This window comes from Cheilinus undulatus, linkage group 17 (genome assembly GCF_018320785.1).
Source record: "Cheilinus undulatus linkage group 17, ASM1832078v1, whole genome shotgun sequence".
NCBI classification, from domain to species: Eukaryota; Metazoa; Chordata; class Actinopteri; order Labriformes; family Labridae; genus Cheilinus; species Cheilinus undulatus.
This window is the reverse complement of record NC_054881.1, coordinates 16,192,901-16,212,859: the sequence shown is the minus strand read 5'-3', so window position 1 is coordinate 16,212,859 and position 19,959 is coordinate 16,192,901. Positions and strand designations below refer to the sequence as shown.

At 38.8% G+C, this 19,959-nt stretch overlaps 1 protein-coding gene across 7 annotated transcripts in view; it reads right to left on the bottom strand.

Moving 5' to 3' along the window:
* The window catches only part of arhgap24 (Rho GTPase activating protein 24), a 136,196-nt gene that overhangs the window by 12,694 nt on the left and 103,543 nt on the right, over window positions 1-19,959 (bottom strand). For 4 of the 7 annotated variants that reach the window (XM_041810905.1, XM_041810904.1, XM_041810908.1 and 1 more), the window contains one exon: window positions 4,251-4,373. In XM_041810905.1, coding sequence (XP_041666839.1) covers window positions 4,251-4,373 — 123 coding nt within the window. Of the gene's footprint in view, window positions 1-4,250; window positions 4,374-13,853; window positions 13,914-13,987; window positions 14,162-19,959 lie in introns of those variants that run through there. The other 3 variants (XM_041810907.1, XM_041810910.1, XM_041810909.1) reach the window with 3 other exon arrangements.

Genomic DNA, 19,959 nt, shown 5'->3' with positions numbered 1-19,959 from the left:
CAGGTCAGTCAGACGGTCTTCATCTCATCCCTCAGTAAATTTGTTTTCCAGTCATCTGCTCACTCAGAAGTTAACAGCAGAATCTTCCATTCTTTTCTTCATTCTCCGGGGCTGACGCCTTTGAGATTTTTTCCACTTCAATCCCTCTCACAGCCCACATAAGACGAATGAATAAACACTCAGAAAGTCCCCAGAAAAATTCAAAGCTGTGTATTCGTTTTCCAAATCTGAGACAGATCAGAGTGAAACAGATTTACGTTGAGCTTCAGCAGAGGAAAGAATGATGAATATCCTCACGCATCGGCGAGAGCATCAGAGAACAAATGAGGCAAAGTGAAAACCAGGTCATCCCTCCAGACGTTCTGGTCATGAGTCTGGGAATGTTTTCCCAGGTCACATGTAAAGAGTGTGCGCGTCGCGGCTTATGAAGCATGTGTGTCTACAGTATATGTAAGTTTCCTGTTGTGACTGGACCGACTACACGATGCAAAGACTTCAGAGGAGAAGAAAAGAGAAAATGTTACTTTAGGACAACATAGCAAGGTCATTCAACAGTCTCAGCTTTTCTAAGGTACACAGCCAAATCCTGCAAACACAGTCAAGTGTACACAACATGGAGGGAGCAACGGGTCAGCCACAACACAGTTTCATTTCCCTTCCTCAGCCTCTGCTCTTTATTTAACTCTTGTTCTTCTTCATTGCTTTTATACAGTAGGTGAATGTTTCTAAAGCTAGCACCTTCCTCACTTAACTAGATGAGATATTGACTGACACATAACATGCTCAACTGTTTGAGGATTGCATCCTGATCCACATAAATCATCATGTTCTCTGGTTTTTACTGTGCTCCTTAATCAAGATAATAAAGATGGTAAGTAATGGGGCTGTTTACTCTGAACAATACCATATCTATTTCCCCACTCCTTACATTGATTCATTAAACAGATTTTAAAAAATGTCCTTTGATTCAGCTTAAATTCTTTTAATCACAATCCCCTCCACTGTGGTACACTTTTTTACTGTCAACAGATCAACTCTTCAAATGAGTTGGCATGTGTTCAGAGACTTTTTCTACGTCAGCACTATGTGAACAGTGTGAACAAGTCCGACAACTATTCTTTGTTGGACTGAGGTCTGTGCTTTGACTGGGCCATTCCAGAACATTAACTTTGTTGTCTTTAAACCATTAATGTGTAGCTGTCGCTGTATGCTTTGGGTCGAGGTCTTCCTGGAAAATAAATCTTCCCACAAGCCGTGGTGCTCTTGTAGACTAAACAAGATTTGCCCTCCAGGATTTTCCTATATTTTACCACATTCATTTTACCATCTACCTTTACAACCCTTTCAGAGTCAGCTGCCAAGAAGCATCCCCACAGCATGATGCTGCCACCGCCATCTTTCACAGTGGGGATGGTGTGTTTGTGGTGACGTGCAGCATCATTTTGGTCTTATCAGACCAGAGAACTTTCTTCCACTTGACCATGGAGTCTCCCACATGCCTTTTAGCGAATTCTAGTTGAGATTAAATGTGAGTTTTCTTCAGCATTGGCTTTGTTTCTGCCACTCTCCAAAAAAGCTTTAACTGGTAAAGAACCTGGGTATCAGTTGTTGTATGCAGAGTCTCTCTCATCTCAGCTGCTGAAACTTGTAACTCCTTCAAAGTAGTCATAAGTGTCTTGGCAGCCAATCTCACTAGTCTCCTTCTTGCACAGTCACTCAGTTTCTCAGGATGGCCTGATTTAAACATGTGCCATATTCCTTCCATTTCTTGTTCACAGATTTAACTGAACTCCAGGGGAGGTTCAGAGCCTTGGGATTGTTTAAATATCCATCCCCTGACTTGTACTTTCAATAATCTTTTCTCTGAGTTGCTTGGAGTGTTCTTTAGTCTTCATGGTGTAATAGTAGCAAGGAACAATGATTAACCAGTTACTGGGTCTTACAGACACAGGTGTCTCCATACTAAAATCACTTATACGAAAATTCACTGCACTCAGGTGATTCTAATTCACATGATTAATTGTGAGACTACTAGGATCAACTGGCTGGATCTCCGTTGAATTATGTCAGTCACTTTAAAGGGGATGAATTAATTCAGTCACGTATTTAACATTATATATTTTAGGTTGACATTACTTTGTAGGAATCTGTTTTTGGTTTGACATTGAGGAGGTTTTTTTGTATTTTTTTTTTTTTGGTCCAAAAAGCAAAATTATATTGATTATAACTACTCTGGCTCCAAGTGCAATAATTCACCTTCAAAACATGCCTCCATCCATCTATAATTCATGCAGTTCAGTGATTCAACCTTAGCTCTACAAGCACACAATTTTCATGACACTTTAGAGTACCTTTACATCGTTAAATTGATGCAAATTTAGGCCACAATCCTTTAAAAATCAACATACAAGTCAACATAACAGCAAACTGTGGATGTTTTCCCTCCGCAGCCAATATCAGCCTACAAATTCTTCCATCAGTTGGATATGGATATAAATACATGGCGATTACATTTCTCTGAAAAGTTCAATAGGGGTGAAATCACAGCTAAACAGAACAGATCACTGGAGCTCAGAGGCAGAATAGAAATAGCAGGTAGTGACTGTGAGATCTCATTGTCCTGAAACGAATCAGCTGCAGTCAGACGAACCCTGACAGACTGAGGATCTTTTCTAGGGCTTGTCTGTCTGGTGCAGAGAACTCTGATCTACACCCAGAAGGCAGGGAAACATCACAGTTTAAAGTAGCTTTAACAAATGTGTTAAACTGAACTGAATCCTGACTCGTTTCAAATGATAGATGTCAAATGTTGAAGGCAGACTGAAAAAGACATGACACGTCAGAACCTGAGGAAAATGTCTCTTTGGTGGGCTGAAAATTATTATTCTAAAGTCACTCTACTTCAACAAGAGCTCAGAAAAGCTGGGAAATGTTTCATTAAAACCAATAACATCATGCCTAAATAGGCTAATATGTCTAAAATGAAGTTAAAAAAAGTGGTGATATATTTTAACAAACTGAAAACTGTTTTGAAATCTCAAATCAAAATGCAAACTCATTCCAAAACAACAAACATTTGGTAATTACCATGAAATACATCTCCAAAGATCCAGATGGAGAAGCCACAGCTGCACATTTCTCAAAGGTCTGACTCTGAACGCTCTCTTGTCCAACTGTTTGTTCACGCTGCCCGGTAATTAATTCAGCATCATAGCGAGTGTTCAGCACAACATGACAGCGAGCCATCCGGGGCTCCGAGTCCTTGTGTGGGTTAAACACTGGGGATTGTTTTTTGAGCTCCCTGTCCGTCTGTCACTCTCTGAACAGGATTTTTACACAAACTCTATAGCCAATCAGGGCTCAGTTAGTCTTTGCTGCTCCTGCAAATTGTGAAAGCCTCAAATATGTGTGTATTCATATGAGTGTGTGGGTGTGTGTGTGTGTGTGTGGGGGTGTGTGTGTGTGTGTGTGTGTGTGTTTGAGAGACAGAGAAAGCCGGCTCGGCTCCAACACAGAGCCACCTTTCTTGTGGCATCTTTGACAAATGGCTCGTCCTTTTGAAGAGCAGTCAGCTGCAATAGACATCAAACTCACTGCTCTGAAAACAGAGGGGCCAGCTCAGCCTCATCCATTCAGTGTGACACCGAGGGCTGCCTGAACGGCCCGTCCGGTTGCAAGCGCCCCACTTGTTGCCCTGCTAACACAGAATGTAGGCCAATGTCTGCCAGCAAAGTCAAAAACAAGGCAGCAGGAGACTCAGCCATCAGCACAATGATCTCACCATTACTGTAGAGGAGCACAGAGTGTGCAGCACTGGAGGCCAAGACTCGTTTCAACAAGGGGGCATTAAAGAGTATCATTAACCTGACATGCCAGATAGACTCATATCAACTTTGGGCAACACCCAATAGAAACTGTTAGGGAGGGCAGGGTGCTGGACAATGGAATTACTGCTAAGTCCTCTCATTGCCTGTGTGTCTTCTAAGCACTTCACCTAAGTTATCATCGTACACAGTGTTACGTGTCATGTTGACATGCTTTTTGCATAAAAAGAATGCATTTGAATGTCTGTATCCCAGCATGCAATCAACAATTAGATCAGAGAGGAAGAAACTGATCTGCATCACAGCATGTGTCTGCATCATTTAACTACTAAAAATGCTGAATCTCTCAGTTAAAAATCAAACTCAGGAAATGAATGTTAGCAGTATCAGTTAGCAAACAAAGTCAAGGCTGGCATGTTTACTGACCTCCACCAAAAGGAGCCCAGATGACCCTGCGGATCGTCTTCACCCAATCCTCCATGTCATTCTGGGTGCTGGCCATAAGAAGGTAGGTCTCATGGTTGGCTGTCATCCGCTCTCTGTCTCCCCCTGGACAAACATAAAAGACATAAGGACGGATGATAAATGTGAGAAAGTAATACCTGGAACTCTTAAGTGGCAAGCTCTCATTATGAATTTATACAGAATTAAACTGGAACAAAAAATCCCAGCTTTGACAAATCATGAACCTGATCTTTAAATCCAATAATATATTAGAATTAAGATAACTGAGCAACTTTGAAAACATTTTAGAAGTTAAACATCTCCTCCAGACATAATATCCGCAGATGCTTCAGATTATTTTTAGGGGGTTTTAAAACATTTGTTTCAAAAAAGTTTCCATCACCTTGTTCTACATTTTTAAAGTCACCCAGTCTTTGTGCCTCACAAAGAAGTAAAATCTTCAGATATGGAAATATCCTTTATTTCAAAAGACACCAGATGTGTCCTGCTTTGATGAATATAACATTCTCAGTGTTTGTGCCCTGGAGGCTTCAAGTTCCCTCATCTCACATGTGCAAGATGCATTGCTAGGCTCTGAATGTGATGTCATACAATCATCAAACCCATGTAAACACATAGACACTCTGTCCCTGCAGCACCTAAATTTTGAAATAAAAGAAAATATGTTTAATAGATGATAAGAAAAATGTATCATTGAAAGGAAGGTGACTTCAAGATGAAGCTTCAAGCAGTATCTGACCTCATAGTACCTACACAGCATTAATGTCTTTTGATAATTTGGATGTGAATCACTTGGTAATGCATGGTATACAATGCAATATATCATACATTGTAATACATAAGGATGTGAAACAAAATAGTACTATATGACACGATAAAATAGGATACAATAAGATATGATAGGATAGGTTTTAGGGGTGGGAATCCCGAGATATCAGCACATGAAACAGTATGATACAATATGCAATAGAGTGGAAATTACAGGGTAACTCACAGTATGATGTGCAACAGGCCTGGAAATTAGTGATGTTCTTGGGTAAATAATCTCAAATCTGGTTAAATGCAAATCATAATTGTGTTTCGTCACCCAATCAAAGGTTCAGGAAACACTAAGAAAAAATTAAAAGGGAGCACTATTTATCTATGACTGGTAACAGCAGCAGTCACTACAGTATGAAGTTGGTTTACAGAATGTGGTTAATGTTAGCAATGATAGCACCACCAGCCTTTGAGTTTCTCAGCCAGTTAACAGCCACATTCTTCTGTGGAATGTCTCCACGCTATACCTCTCTTATATGCAAGTATAATGTTACACAGCCTACATACAACTTTAACCCCATTTTCTAGATCAAAATTTTGCTAAATCTCAAAAATGCTGTGGGTGCTATTGGTTCACTGTTGTTTACATTTGCGTTAAAAAGCAGTATATCAACCAAGGCATCTATTTTCCAGTCCAGCTAAACATGCATCTAAATTGCTTTTAACCAACTAGTCTAAAGTTAAGCAAGCACTCAGAAAACAATCATATTCATCACAGGTTTGTTATGTCAGCAGGTACAACATGTGAAGCTGATGTGCCTAATAGACTGTGGCTAAAGTAAGCAGCTAGTGCCGCCAGCCTACAAACAACTTTATTTCAATTTCTGAATCAAAATACTGCCATATCGAGCTGTTCCTGCAAACACCAAGCAATAAGCTTCCCATGTTTATGTCCAGCAGAGGGCTGAGGGAAAGCTGTGGCAGGATGTAGCGGCCGTTAACTGAAGCTACAGCAGCTAATAGTGGTGGGGAGACTTTATTGCAGTTTAAAAAGGGCATCTGACAGGGATTTTAGACCTGTGTTTATTAAAAAAGACAGATTATTAGTTTAACCGACTTGTAAAATCTTGCATTGTCTATCTGATATATGCATTTAGACGTTTAATTGACTAACTATGCACATCCCTAACAGCATTGCAGTAGCTATTAACTGGAGTTAATACCGGCAACTATTAGAAGTGGCAGACTATGTTATAGCCTAGACGGCGCACTTGATTTGGTATATGGACTGGTCTGGCTAAAAATATTAGTAGTTAGGTTAGCCAACTACTGATACTGGTGCCAGTTGGTCTATTTAGCTGGGTAACTGCCCACAACTTGAGTGGAAACTGCAAAATAGCTCATGCTATGGCACAATGCCATACAATATGCCAGAGGGGAAGGACATGCACTGGAACTTGTGATATTATATGATACAGTTATGGATGCATGATATTAGCGACAGATATTGGCTTACATTATTCATTATCAACATTTTCAAATCTGAACATCTCAAATCAGCAGTCTTTTTTGTTTATCCTCATCTCTAAAACTTTAAAGTGGGTTTTAAAGACTGAAGTGCATTTATATCAGTATTGATATCAGTATCTAAAAGCTAAAATTAATCAATAATCAATATTGGCATATTGAGTACTGACAAAGATCCAATATCCTGCATCCCTGGATACAAAATATAACAGAGGTGGGAATTGCAGGGTAACTCTATATGGTAAATGAAATACAAACAATGCAGGATAAAGTAGGAAATAACAGGGGGATTTATGACCCAGTATACCCCAGAGTCAGGAATTGCAGTGCTTACTATAGCAATATCATATCAGACAATCAATGTTACAGCACAATACCAAATTAACTGTAGAATATAAGGTGCTTATGAAAAGGTATTAATTGTATTAATCAATTTCACCTCTTATCACCTCATATACAGTCACTGAATCATACCTGTAAGAACAATAACAGGCTGTCCTATCAAAAATTGTTGCAACCCTAGTAGAACAGAATTTTTGACTAGAATATAAGAAGTAAGGGTCTCTAAACATGGCTTTCTGGACACATACACGACTTAATGTATCACAAACCTGTTTGTAATATGTTGTGTGAATAAAATATCTGCCTTTAGATACAGGTGCAGCCATCCCCATGGTTATTGACCACGAGCTCTCTGCCGTCATGTGAAGTTGGACAGACTGGAGCTGAGGGTCTGGACCTGTTTCACATGACCAATCTGGTCACAGCAATCGCTATGACAACAGAACCATTTCCACTGCTCCACTTTAGCTTCATTAAGACAAAACAACTCATTTGTTTTTTTTGCATTTCACACGGATGCACCTGGTGTATTATGGGAGGAGATGAGCCATTACCAGACAAATGGTGTGTCACACAAACATTGAATTATTCATGAGTTTGACCACCAGGGATGCTGCTCCATTGATTGAGGCACAGGATGAGATCTGCGTGTTGCATACTGAAAATATTTATAGACCGCTCCAACACTACATGACAGACAAGCTCAGGGATCAGGTTTACTGTAATGAAGTCCTAATGAAGCAGAAACAGAGCAGAAACACAAGAGAATCGGAATTTCATCATGTTCCTCAGAATAGGGGTACACTAAAATCTTAGAAGGCATCACTACCAGATTCACTACCTTCAATAACTGATATTTGTTGCAATTAAACTGGATTAATGCCTTAATCTGACTCTTACCTCAAACTGCTACACTTTCATAAAATGAAGCAGAAAGCATGAAGGGCTAAAAGAAGAGAACACAATATCTATTCAAGTTCATCTGTGAAATATATTGAACAAATTTTGACTAGGGTACAAAAAGAGCACAAGTCTGGATCACAATAAAAACAAGAAAGCAGAAAAACAAAAGTATTCTACATATGTGGCTCCTCATAGAAACGTTTGAGGCAGAAAAATATGGAAGAAAAAGCTATACTTTAATATTCCCTTAATGGGAAATTCATTTCCTACACTTTGATGTTAAATATTCTAAATGCATAAGCTGAGACACAAACATATGCACAATCAGGATGCTATGGACATGCACCAAAGCCTGATTTATGCTTCTGCATCAAAGCAATGCCAAAGCATATGCTGCAGAGGCCTACGCTTGTGGCCGACATGCACATCCTCAAATTTGACTACACACAGAAACAACAGACTGCTAATCAGTCTCTGACTAGTGTATGCAGGCATACTGCGTGCTCTCTGGTGAGACAAATGACTGTGAATGATTCAACTTCTCAAAGCTACTTGTTGACATCAGAAAATGTCTCTCTCAGGAGGCGAAAGAGAGCAAAACATTTACCCCCCATCCTCTGCCTCAGCTGACTGAGCAGCCATTCTTTCCATCTCCTCCGATGTCTCCTCTTTTTTCCTCTTTGCAGTAACTGCAACATAATCAACTGATGCTCAATGTTAATCAGCTCCCACTAAAACAGTATGCTTGTGTTAGCTGCAATGGTTTCCTGTGCAGAAAAAAAAACCAGGAAGTGTGGCAACAGGACAAGGAACTGGCATAAGAGTCGCATTGCTAACTTTTTGGGCAGAGTTTTGCAGAGCGGCAGAGACACGGCATTAGTGTTTACGGGCATACATTGTGTTCCATTTACCTCAGAGGTCAGATGTTGGAAATGAGAATAATGTCACACCTGAGTTGAATGTGTTCCATTTTATACAAGCTCGTAAATGGCCGTAATGGGGTTGATCCAACTTTCTGAGTCAGAATTATGAGTTCATTGCACATTTTTGATGACTTCAACTTGGAATTTCTGAGGTTAAAAGGGAACACACCATCAATGGTGTTTGAGTGAGGTGGTGTGTCCCACGAGGTGGTGTCCTGGTGGTTCAGGGATACAATGCTTTGCCCAAAGGCCCTTTGACAGCACTCAGGAAGTGAACAGACATTTCTAAAATGACCAAATCGATTTCCATCGATCGGCCCTAGCCTCGCCTCTAACACCTTCTCCTCCAACCACTTCTCAGAAAACCTGCATTTGCCAATAATACATGCACATATCACTCAGTCACATAGGTAACTTGCTAGCTAGTAGGGCTTTAAGGATGCACTGATAGCTCAACAGGACAGAACATAAACAAGTGTGCAGACTGATGTCAGATCTGGTGAGTTCCATCAGAATCTCACTTGTGATTGAGCCTAAATAAACTTGAAACAAAAAGTAAGGAAATTTGTGTTTGGTACATGATTTCTTTGTTGTAACAATGCTTCTTGGTAATAAATCTTATACCGTTGGAAAGCCTGTTTATTTCCCTTTTAAATGGTGCCACATTTGCAAGGATCATGCATTTGTGGGATGAGCAGCAGAGCTTAGTATGTGGGCTGCACCCATTAAAAATGTGCCAAATCTTCTCTGCCAATGCCAAACAGCTTATTTTGCTGATGATATTGACTCTTGTTTTGAGCTTCTGGTACCCTGTGAGCACAGGCCCTGCTACAGTGGTCAGTAGATGTCTGCTTCAAGAATCGGCATGCCACTTTTGACTGATCTGGATAGGGCCCGTCGGTTGGGCAACTTCAGGCTGGTGTTTCTCAGAACCAAGTTGCAGCATTATTTGGAGTGAACCCTAGTACCATCTCCAAACTGAAGGCCAAGTTCCATATAACGGGGAATGTCAGAGACAGGCTGCGAAGTGGGCATCCCAAGAAGACAACACCTCAAGAATACTGTTTTCTCACCCTGTTAACAAGAACTCTATCCTCCGAGATGACAACATTCGCCCCCGCAGAGCGGGGTTTATCAGACTACCTCCAGAATTTAGGAGTGGAGAGGATGAAATGTCCTGCCAGCAGTCCTGACCTTAACCCCATTGAACACTTGTGGGATTAGCTTGAGCGTGCTGTTTGTGCCAGAATGACCAACACAACCATGTTGGCTGACTTGCGACAAATACTGGTTGAAGAACTGGATGCCATCCCACTGCAGTGTGTGACCAGCATGAGGAAGAGGTGCCAGGCTGTTGTGGCTGTGTATGGTTCTTCCACACACTACTGAGGCTCCTGTTGTTAGATGAATAAACTGTTAAATTGTCAATATATCTTGTTTTTTCAAACTTCAATCATCCAATCTACCAAACACCAAACAAGAGTCAATGGCAGAATCAGCTGTTTGGCCTTGGCAGAGAAGATCTGGCACATTCTTCATGGGCGCAACCCACACACTCAGCTCTGCTGCTCATCCCACAAATGCATGTTCCTTACAAATGTGGCACCATTTAAAAGGGTAATAAACAGGCTTTCCAATGGTATAACAATTATTGCCAAGAAGCATTGCTACAACAAAGAAATAATGTACCAAACACAAATTTCCTTACTTTTTGCTTTAAGTTTACAAAAAAATGCAGAAAAAAAATTGTATATGTTTTCAATTTTCAAGACCTTATGGTCTTGAATGTGAGACTTTGAATACTTTTTTAAATAAATAATTTTGGCTAAACTGATTTACCATCTTTTAACACTTTTTAAGACTCTTTTTTAGACCCAGTACAAAACTGTGGCTGCCTCCATGTAACACAACAATATACAGAAGCCTTAACATTCCACAGATACCGATCTAAACCATGTTTAATAATCGTGATCTCAATGATAATCAAAATAATTGTGTTAATGATTTTTGCCAGCAGCTCTAATCAGAAACCCTTATTGTTAAATAAAAGAAAACACATCACTGTTGTCCAAAGAATAATTTCTGTATAATATCATGATTAAACTAGTCATTTACAACCCCTGTTGCAATAAAGATGCACAATAATTTGGAGAGAATAAGGCCAGATTATTTTGGTGAAAATCACACACTTATTATAAAACCTTCGAATGAAAGTTTAAAAAAAGCATGAAATGTCCATCATTTACTGTTTTACTGTCAATTCCACACAAAATGCAACAACATAATGTGGCTCTATATTTAAGTTACTTTCTTTAAATATTTCCCCCTTTGAGGAGTAAGTAAAGCTAACTTTTTAATGCAAATTTGATGAGATAATTACGCCAGCGGGTCAAAGAGAGATCCCAGTAGGTGCATTTGATATGGTAATTACATAAACACTCTTTTATGATACATCCAAAGAAAAAAGCGAGCCATTTATCTACACTAAAATGTCTCTGTCCCTGGACAGCTCCTCTGTATTTGGAGCCAAACTTTGACAGTGAGATGGATGCTTCCAGTCATTCTTAATGAGATCTCATTAGCGGGTGGCAGATGCCTGTGTTTGCCCAGAGTATGCCACACAGGGCAAACACTACATGTCCACAATGTTTATGGGCTCTCTGCTAAAACACAGACAGGATCAACTCCATGGGTTTAAGGCAGGGAGTCTTTAGGGAAGTGTAACTGCAGTTGGGCTGCATTCTTTAGTGATGTAAGGTCTATCATGGTGTGAAATTTCACCTCATTGAGCAGATAAAGTTAATACTTTAGGCTGCATTTCATACCAACAACTTGCTAATTGTGTATCTGACCTTGTGGATATTATCAGCAGGTTGTGTTTGGGGGTCAAAATGAAAGCCCTTCAGCCATATTTAAGAAAACAAGGCCATGGTAAGATTCACTAATGAAGTTCTAATTGTGTTACTTTCACTTGCATTTCCTTCATTAAATGAAAAGTTAACAAATCTGAACTAAAACTATTCGTCAGTTGTAATTACTGCTTGCTTCAATATCTAATGAATGTGTTGTCTGAGACAACCATTTTATTATCTTTATGAGCTCATATACAGCCAGTGGTTCCCAATCTGTTTTTCCTTAGGGACCCCACTTGTATCTAAGAAAAGCTAAGCCTCTCCCAGACCCCTTTAATTGTTTTCATTGACAAAATCCCAACATAGCAGGCAGACTTATTATTTCATAGTTTTTCGCCAAAATATCTATTTATAAACTTTCCAATAGTACGACAGCATATAAGGCTACTCTAAAAAAGAGGATCTGTTCATTTTCCGGACCATACTCAAATTTTTTGAGTTTAAAAAGTTGTAAATTTACAAGGAAAAAAAACCTTTAAGTTTTCTGCTTTAAAAACCATTTATTTATTTATTTGAACCAAAACCTGGAATTTTTGAGATAATGTTGAAAATAGCTGATGGGATGGAAGAAAATGTGACCATATAAAGATTTCCTACAGTTGAGAGCCAAATGAAATGATACGTCTTACTGGGTGGGGGCAATCAGGGAGTACTTGTGGTTTTAGCCCAGAATCATCACATTATTGTTATCTTCTGGACTTGGAGTAGACATTTCTGTAAACTGGGGTTATCCCAACGGTGTTTTCAGATTTATTATTTTTGATTATACAGTGTCGTAATTTCACGACTTTTAAAACTTGAAATTCTGGGGTTTATGATGTCAAAATGTATGAGTTTTTAAACTATTTCTTGTAAATATACAACTCTACAACCTCAAAAATTTAATTTATCCTTTCAAAAATTTGACTTTTTTCTAAAAAATTAGTGGATCCTCTTTATTTTTTAATCTTTGAGGATGGCCCTAGTGCACCGTCTTCCATTATGTTTCTTACCATAATTTTAAAAAAGTATAGGTACTTCTAATTTTAAAAACACCTCAGAGCAGACACGCCCCCCACCACCCTTTTGCAACATTAGATACATAAATATAAATACAACTATGCATACTATCTCTGTTCAATAATAAATGCATTAACACGTCTGTATATGCAAATTCTGGGCGTTAGGGCTATGTGTAATTACACCAGGACTTGGAATAAACAGGCCAAGAGCAAAAATGCAAGATTTATAATTAAATGCAATGCTATAGCACTTCAGCAATAAAGCCCTATGGCACTTTACCATCTGGTCAGTCTAAGCACAGACATGCAGCCACCTTCTGTATTGTTAAATGTGGGTCTTGATATATTAATGTACTGTTTATGTTGTTTGGTCTCTGCGTGTTGTTTGGTTTAATTTATGTCCTTTTAATGTGTACATGCCCCATGTACACTTTTATATGTATACCTTCAACCTGCAGGGAACTACAGATGGAAATAGGATATTAGTTATATGAATAATATAAATAAAATAGATAAATAAACAATTATTGGACCTTGGCAAGCCAGACTGGATTTCATGGACAAATTTGTTTTGAAGGTATAGATTGTTAATGATGTCAATAACAAATGTATTTACACAGCTTAATATCTGCTATCTACTAATTTTTACAACCTTCCAAAAAGTCCATCTTGACGGATGATCATTGTGTGACATTTCTCTATGAATAACTTACAATTTATGTGTGCAACTGATGTTAAGATTATGTTCAAGAGCATTTTAAGCAATATTGAAAAGCCAAAGTTTCTGATCAACCTTAACAATACAGGCATCAAATCATTATCTACTCTACAGTAGCAAATAGAAGATGTTTAATGTACCAACACTGAACAGCTTAAACACACAAGACATTAACTATTTGACACATATTGTGATTCGTGTCCAGGAAGTACCCTCCTCCTTTTAATCCCAGGCTAGTGCTTTCAGCTCCTAATCCAGTGATTAGTCATTACCCGCTATTGACTTTCCCCCTGAGCTCTCATTAATTACACTTCACATGAGGTGGACTACATTGATTCTCAATCACACCCCCATAGTTAGACACGAACATGCAAAGCAACACTTGCATTAAACTTAGGAAATATGTGCATACTAATGTCTGGCAGTACACGTTTCAGTCATTAATGAACAAAATAAACAAAGAGGTAGCTGTAGCTCACCTCGTAAGTGTTTGAGCCACATCCTCTCGGTACAGTTATTCTTTTCGTTCCTTCAACCTGCGACGCGCAACAGATATTCAATGAAGCAATTAGTCAACAGCCCTGAACGGCGCCGGTGAATGCAGCTCACTTACATTCGCACATGTGATTTGTCCTGCTGCCGGTGTTGACGCTCCGCCGCTCCGAAAGACTTCGTTCGCTAACAGCGCTTCACAAGATTAATCCGCGGGGCAAACTCCTCACAGCGGCTGATATCATTATGGATTTAATTCAGAGAGGAGGAGGAGGAGGAGGGGAGAGGAAGAGGAAGAGGATCGATGTGTCGGTGAGTCCACTGTGAGATACAGACCGTGTAGCCCGGCAGCGACCAGGGGCGTGACAACGTTTTCAAGGGTCCAACCCCAAACCCAGCAGAAACCATACTCTACCGCCTTAAAAAGGAGTCACCAACTATCAGTATACATTTTGAAGTGATAATGAGAAGACAATGTGACATTTTAGACGTTTTAATGTTAGTCAAACTGAAAAAAAAGTTGTTGTTTTTTGTTGTAGACCATTTTCAGCAGTGGATTGATACACATGTGAATCTGGGAAGACTCTAATAGTGCTGAACCAAGCTCCTTCATCTCTTGCTATTACACTTTCATTCTATTTACCCCCCCCCCCCCATGAAGTCAAAGCCCCATGTCTTTATAACAAGCAAAGTGTACAAAAGTAGATATATACAATTAAAAAAATCAATAACACAATGAATAAATGTGTGGTAAAATCACAATAATAGAAGATAAAACCTGATTTAGAGCAGTGTTTTATAACTTGGGAGCTGGGGGGGGGGGCTATCTACTCTTAGATGTACATACATAAATATTTAAAACCATGATGAGAGACATAATCAATGAGGGCCAACGTGAAAGATGAACAAAATTGAAAAGAATCTATTGTTTTTGTGCAAAAAAAAGTCAACATTTTGGGGAAAAAAATGATTATAAACTTGTATATTTACAAGACATCAAACTTAAAAAGAAAAACATTAACATGAAAAAAAATGAAATTTCAAAGTGTATAAAGCCTTAAATTGTGACACTAGAAACTCAAAAATGTGAAGTTTACAACACTGTAAACTTTTTCTTTTTTTTTAAAGTGAAAAAATATACCCCCTCCCCCCAATTAATGACTATTTAAACTTAAGAATTAGGAGTATTTTTTTTACTTAAGAATTACTAGATCCTTTTTATAGTTTTTTTTTTCTACAATGGCCTTTATACACCATCGTAATAATGGATAGTTTAACACAGATCTTTTGTCAAGAACATGTGGGCCTTTTATGTTTGGAGTTTATCAACAATACACAAATACATCTAAATTATTCTAATTGAAAACATAAAATATAATATGTTTTAGCATACTTTATTGCCTTAAAGGCAATAACTTTAAGGCAATAAAACTGACAACGTAATGATCTCATTTTATGGTCTTTGACAGAAAGAGCTGTGATTTGGGAAGTTTTGTGTCAGCTCAGCTACTACTGACATCTCAGGTTACCATGTCACAGCAGGTGTGGACTATTTGTGGCAATTTATGGGCCTGTGTGACGGGAAAACACTCTTTGTTGTGAATGTGCTCTGGGAAAATGAGTGGTGTTGTAAAACCAGCCACTTCAGCTGTAAGAAGGAGAAGAAAATCTGTGGGCTGGAGCAGAAACTACCGCTGATATCTTGTGTCTAGAAAATAAACATTTCAAAGTACCAGTATCAAGAGAATGACAGGTATTTCCACACAGTTCTGCTTGTCAGAATGTCCCAATCCTCAGCCCCATCAGTCTAAATTTGACGTGTTGACCTTCACATTAGATCTGTCAGCTGAATTCTTCAGTGCCATCAATCAGACAGATTGGCTAATTTGCCACACAACACTTTCTCAGCATTGTTTGCTCTGATTGTCATGCACAGTAATTGTGATTCCCTGGTGTCACTGTGAGTGCTTTTGTCCATGTTTAAAATCAATCAGCCCTCAGTGTTCAGCCTGTGTTTCCGCTGCCTGGATGGGAAGACAGCATTTCCTGTTGGAAACAACGCTTGTGAAGCTGTTAAACAAGCGTGCAACAGGATTATACAGCATACCACGGCTATTACACACAGTCCTGTTCCTCCTGCCATATCCTGTTGATGCTTAGCTTTCCTCCACAGTGGCTGAACCGGCCGCGTGGTTTATACAAACGGGTGATGTGTCAAACTCACTTTAAACTTGGACAACTTTCTAGACTAAACTTTTTAACTGTCATAACAAAACATGGGAGGGAAAGTTGCAGAGATTTCTTTAATGGCTCAGGAACAAATTGTTGTCCACCTATGAGTCTGAAACCTGTTTTTATTACACAAATCTAAGTATTTATCTCAAAAACCATGAGGCAGAACACATGCTTCACTCACATACCAGAGCTTTTTTTGCCACAAATATGCATACTCTATAGCATCTGAAAATAATGATGCATCCAACACAACGGAATATTATATTGATCATCTCATTTGCTTTAAGGTGAAGCACAGATTGCAAGAAACGTGGAGTTTTTAAAAGTGATGTCACATTGGTTTCTGGGACAGTGTTGTGTAACAATGGTTGTCACCACATTAGGGGTGCTATCTTGACCTTACATCAAAGGTAATCTACTAACAGGCAAAAAGGCACTACTGATGGATTCAGCTCAACTTTACCCAATTTTAATGACAGGCACTTCATTTTCCATTACAGTATAATATACTTTGATAGTACCTCCTCAATGTATGCAGTAGTGGCAATGCAAAGCGCTGCTTAAATATGCTGTGACATCCAACACAGCAAGAATGGAGGACGCTGAAGTAATGGTGTACCTGGTTCTGGGTCCGCAGCTTTTTGTCACAGCAAGGGTACAAGCATAGGAAAGTCTGGGAGTTATACAGCTGCACTGAGCCAGCGAAAGGTGCAGCTAAATCCTGTGCTGGACATCCCACTCATAATGGTTCTAGTAACAATACTCTGACACCTAGGTGGTCAACAGTGTCTTTATGTCACATTTTAGAGTCAGCTCAGCTCGCTTGGAATTTTGTAAAGATAACATCAAAAACATTCCAGCTATAGGGTATAATTCCTAATGAAAAGAAAAACAAGTAGAGTCAAGACCATTTGATCTGAAGCCATATTGTGGCAAAAACCCATGTAGATCCACCTGTAAGCGAACACTAAAATGTCCCTAATGATGCGGATTTATGTTATTTATTTAGCCTTAATAAAATCCAAACTAATGACTTATCAAATATTCACCACCCATACAATATGAACCAATAAAGAACCAAACTACTGATATTAAATGCAATGTTTGAATCAGGCTGTTTACATGTTTATTTCTTCGTAAAAACAGTTGTTTTAATATAGGAACTTATAGAAATTCCTCAGCTTTTGGAGCCAACCCCTAGTGGTCACTCTAAGAACTGCAGTCATATTCACTTTGGTTTTTGGCTTCACTTCTTTATCACCAGCAGTTTCAGCTCGGGGACATCTTATTAGAGTTTATCTTACAAAGAGGAAAATGTATACAAACTAAAACTAACGTAGGAAAAAAGGTGGGTGAGTGACTCAAACTCAAACACCTCTTGCAGCGAGAGACATTTTGGATTTACACACTTGGGGCTACTTCCTTCCCAGGTCTCAACAACGAGATTGACTTCTCCCCCATTTTTTTTTTAAGACTTAGTGTACCCAGTACTGTGTTACATCCATTTTTAGAGTCACTGTTTTTTCATGTGTCTCTTATGTGATGTGATATTGCAAACTGTTATGATGCTGCATCTATTATCGATCAGTCATGTTGGACCTTTATGTTGCTTGTTCTGATGTAACTGATGATACAGTGCTATCCTGATGGTAAACCCTACTGTAATTTGAACTGATACTGGTGACATCTTAGGCTTATCATCATCATGGCTCCTCTTCAGGTGTGTTTTTTGACTTTTTAAAAATTAAACTATGCTCAACTCTTGCACTCTAGTAACCTTGCTGTCACTTTACTGAGTCCATGTTTGATGTAATTTTTACCATTTTTGTGGTGACTTTTCTCACTTAAATCTGTGAAGCCCTTTAATGCTGTACGTTATTATGAACTATTTATATTGCTATTCCAATAAGAGTTCTGTGCTGAATGATGTTTGTATGTTTTTTATATGTTGTGGTGACCTTTTGTCACGTGATTGTGTCACATGATACTTTTTTGTACTTTAACACGTTTGTTATCTGCTCATTATGTCCTGATGAAGACTCTTTGGAGTCGTAGATATCCCTGTTTAATGAAGGATTTTTATTACATCAGAGTGCCTCAGATTCTCAGTTCTGACTGCCATCTATACTATGGACTTTAACTGATAAGTTAACAGGCAAGTCATTGCTCCCCTTTTTGCAAACAAACTAAAACTAACATTTTAAAAAGAACACACTGTAGTATGCTTCGCCATTAAATGACAAAACCAGGGCCAAGTACAAGTAACCATTTTGGTGGTCTAAATGTTTCATTAGTCATTGTACTTTATTGGTAAAAACTATACTATACAATCATGGCTGATTTGACCTACAGGGGGCACATTGTAGCTTTATGCTAGGGGAGTTAGGGCTGCAACGTGACTTCTTTGTCTGTATAAGGTTAAAACAGCGTTTCCAATATAGTGACCACCATCGCCTCTTCAGAAGCCACTGAGACTACAGCTATGTTTTATAAGGTCAACATTATCTAGATTTTCATGACAGTGTATTAGGGTTTCTCTCTTAAATCCCATCAGTATTTAAAAGTAGCCAATTACTCAGTACTTTGAGTAAACTTTGAATGATCTACTTTTTTTCCTTTTGCTTAAGTAGATTTATAGAACAATACTTTTACTTCTACTTAAGTAAATTTTAACCAAAGTGTCTGTACTTTTACCTGAGTACAGTAGCCTAGTACCTTTTCCACCTCTGCCTGTAACAAACAACCTTAATCAAAAGAGAAAAAAGAGAAAGAGAAAACTGTTTTACTGTCTGGCACAAATGTGTCATTCAGCTTTCAACAAAATGCCATGTGTTCATGACTAGGAGCTAACGGGTTTATTATAAAAACACAGGAGCAGCTGCAATGATTGAGTCATCAATTGGTCAATGACATAGGTGTTTAAGCCTACTTCAGGCATCCATTAATAGTTTTATTTCCGTACTTGGTCAACATTATTAGTTAATAGTCTGACATTTTCCACAGGAAATCTTTTTTTTTAGCTTTATGCAGAAAGTGTCCTTTTATTTGGAGACTCACTTTCAGCTGGATCCCAAACATCATTCCAAGATAAATCAGGATTGTCTGCTGATCTAAGGCTCATAAAAGTCGATCAATGATTCGACTCCTCGTTTAGACAATCATCAAGTAAACAGATAAGCAGAGAAACCAGGGCCACTTAGCAGAGAACAACAAATATTTGTGTTTTAATTAGGTGTCTGTAACTTTCCCAGCCAAGGTTTGAAAGAAAGGCTGCAGAGAGATAAAAGGCTCAAATATCATGTTGTAGCCTGTGGGCAAACTCGCAGTATCTGTCCATTAAATAAATGACTGGAGGCTCCCCTTTGACAGATTCTTTACAAGGTGTAGTTAAGCTGCCTGCAAGAATTATTCTCCACCACACCATTGTCAGACTGCCTGTGATTTCTGTCTAGGAAAATAAATAAAAAACCCTCCATCATCGCCTCTTAAATGAGACCAATGCTAGCAGGAGTTCACTGCCAGAGAGAGTTGAATATCTTCACTTTCAGCACGACTGTACCTGAAGAGACAAGCGTGACAGCTGTCACAATTCCCCTGATTCACCACGCTTCAGCACACTGCCGCAAAGTTTTAGACACTCAGCGGTGAACAATTGTCAGCTCAACAGCAGCATGCAGACTTTACCTCAGACGACAGCTTGGATTAAAGATAGAAAATACATCCAGACACCTCTTTCACCTTGAGACTTAGACCATTACAAAAGTTACGGATGAGAGAAAATGCCCCGTCATTTCACTTTTCAGCTGTGATTTTATGATATTCTCTTCAGTGAAACATTAAAACGACTTGATTCATGCT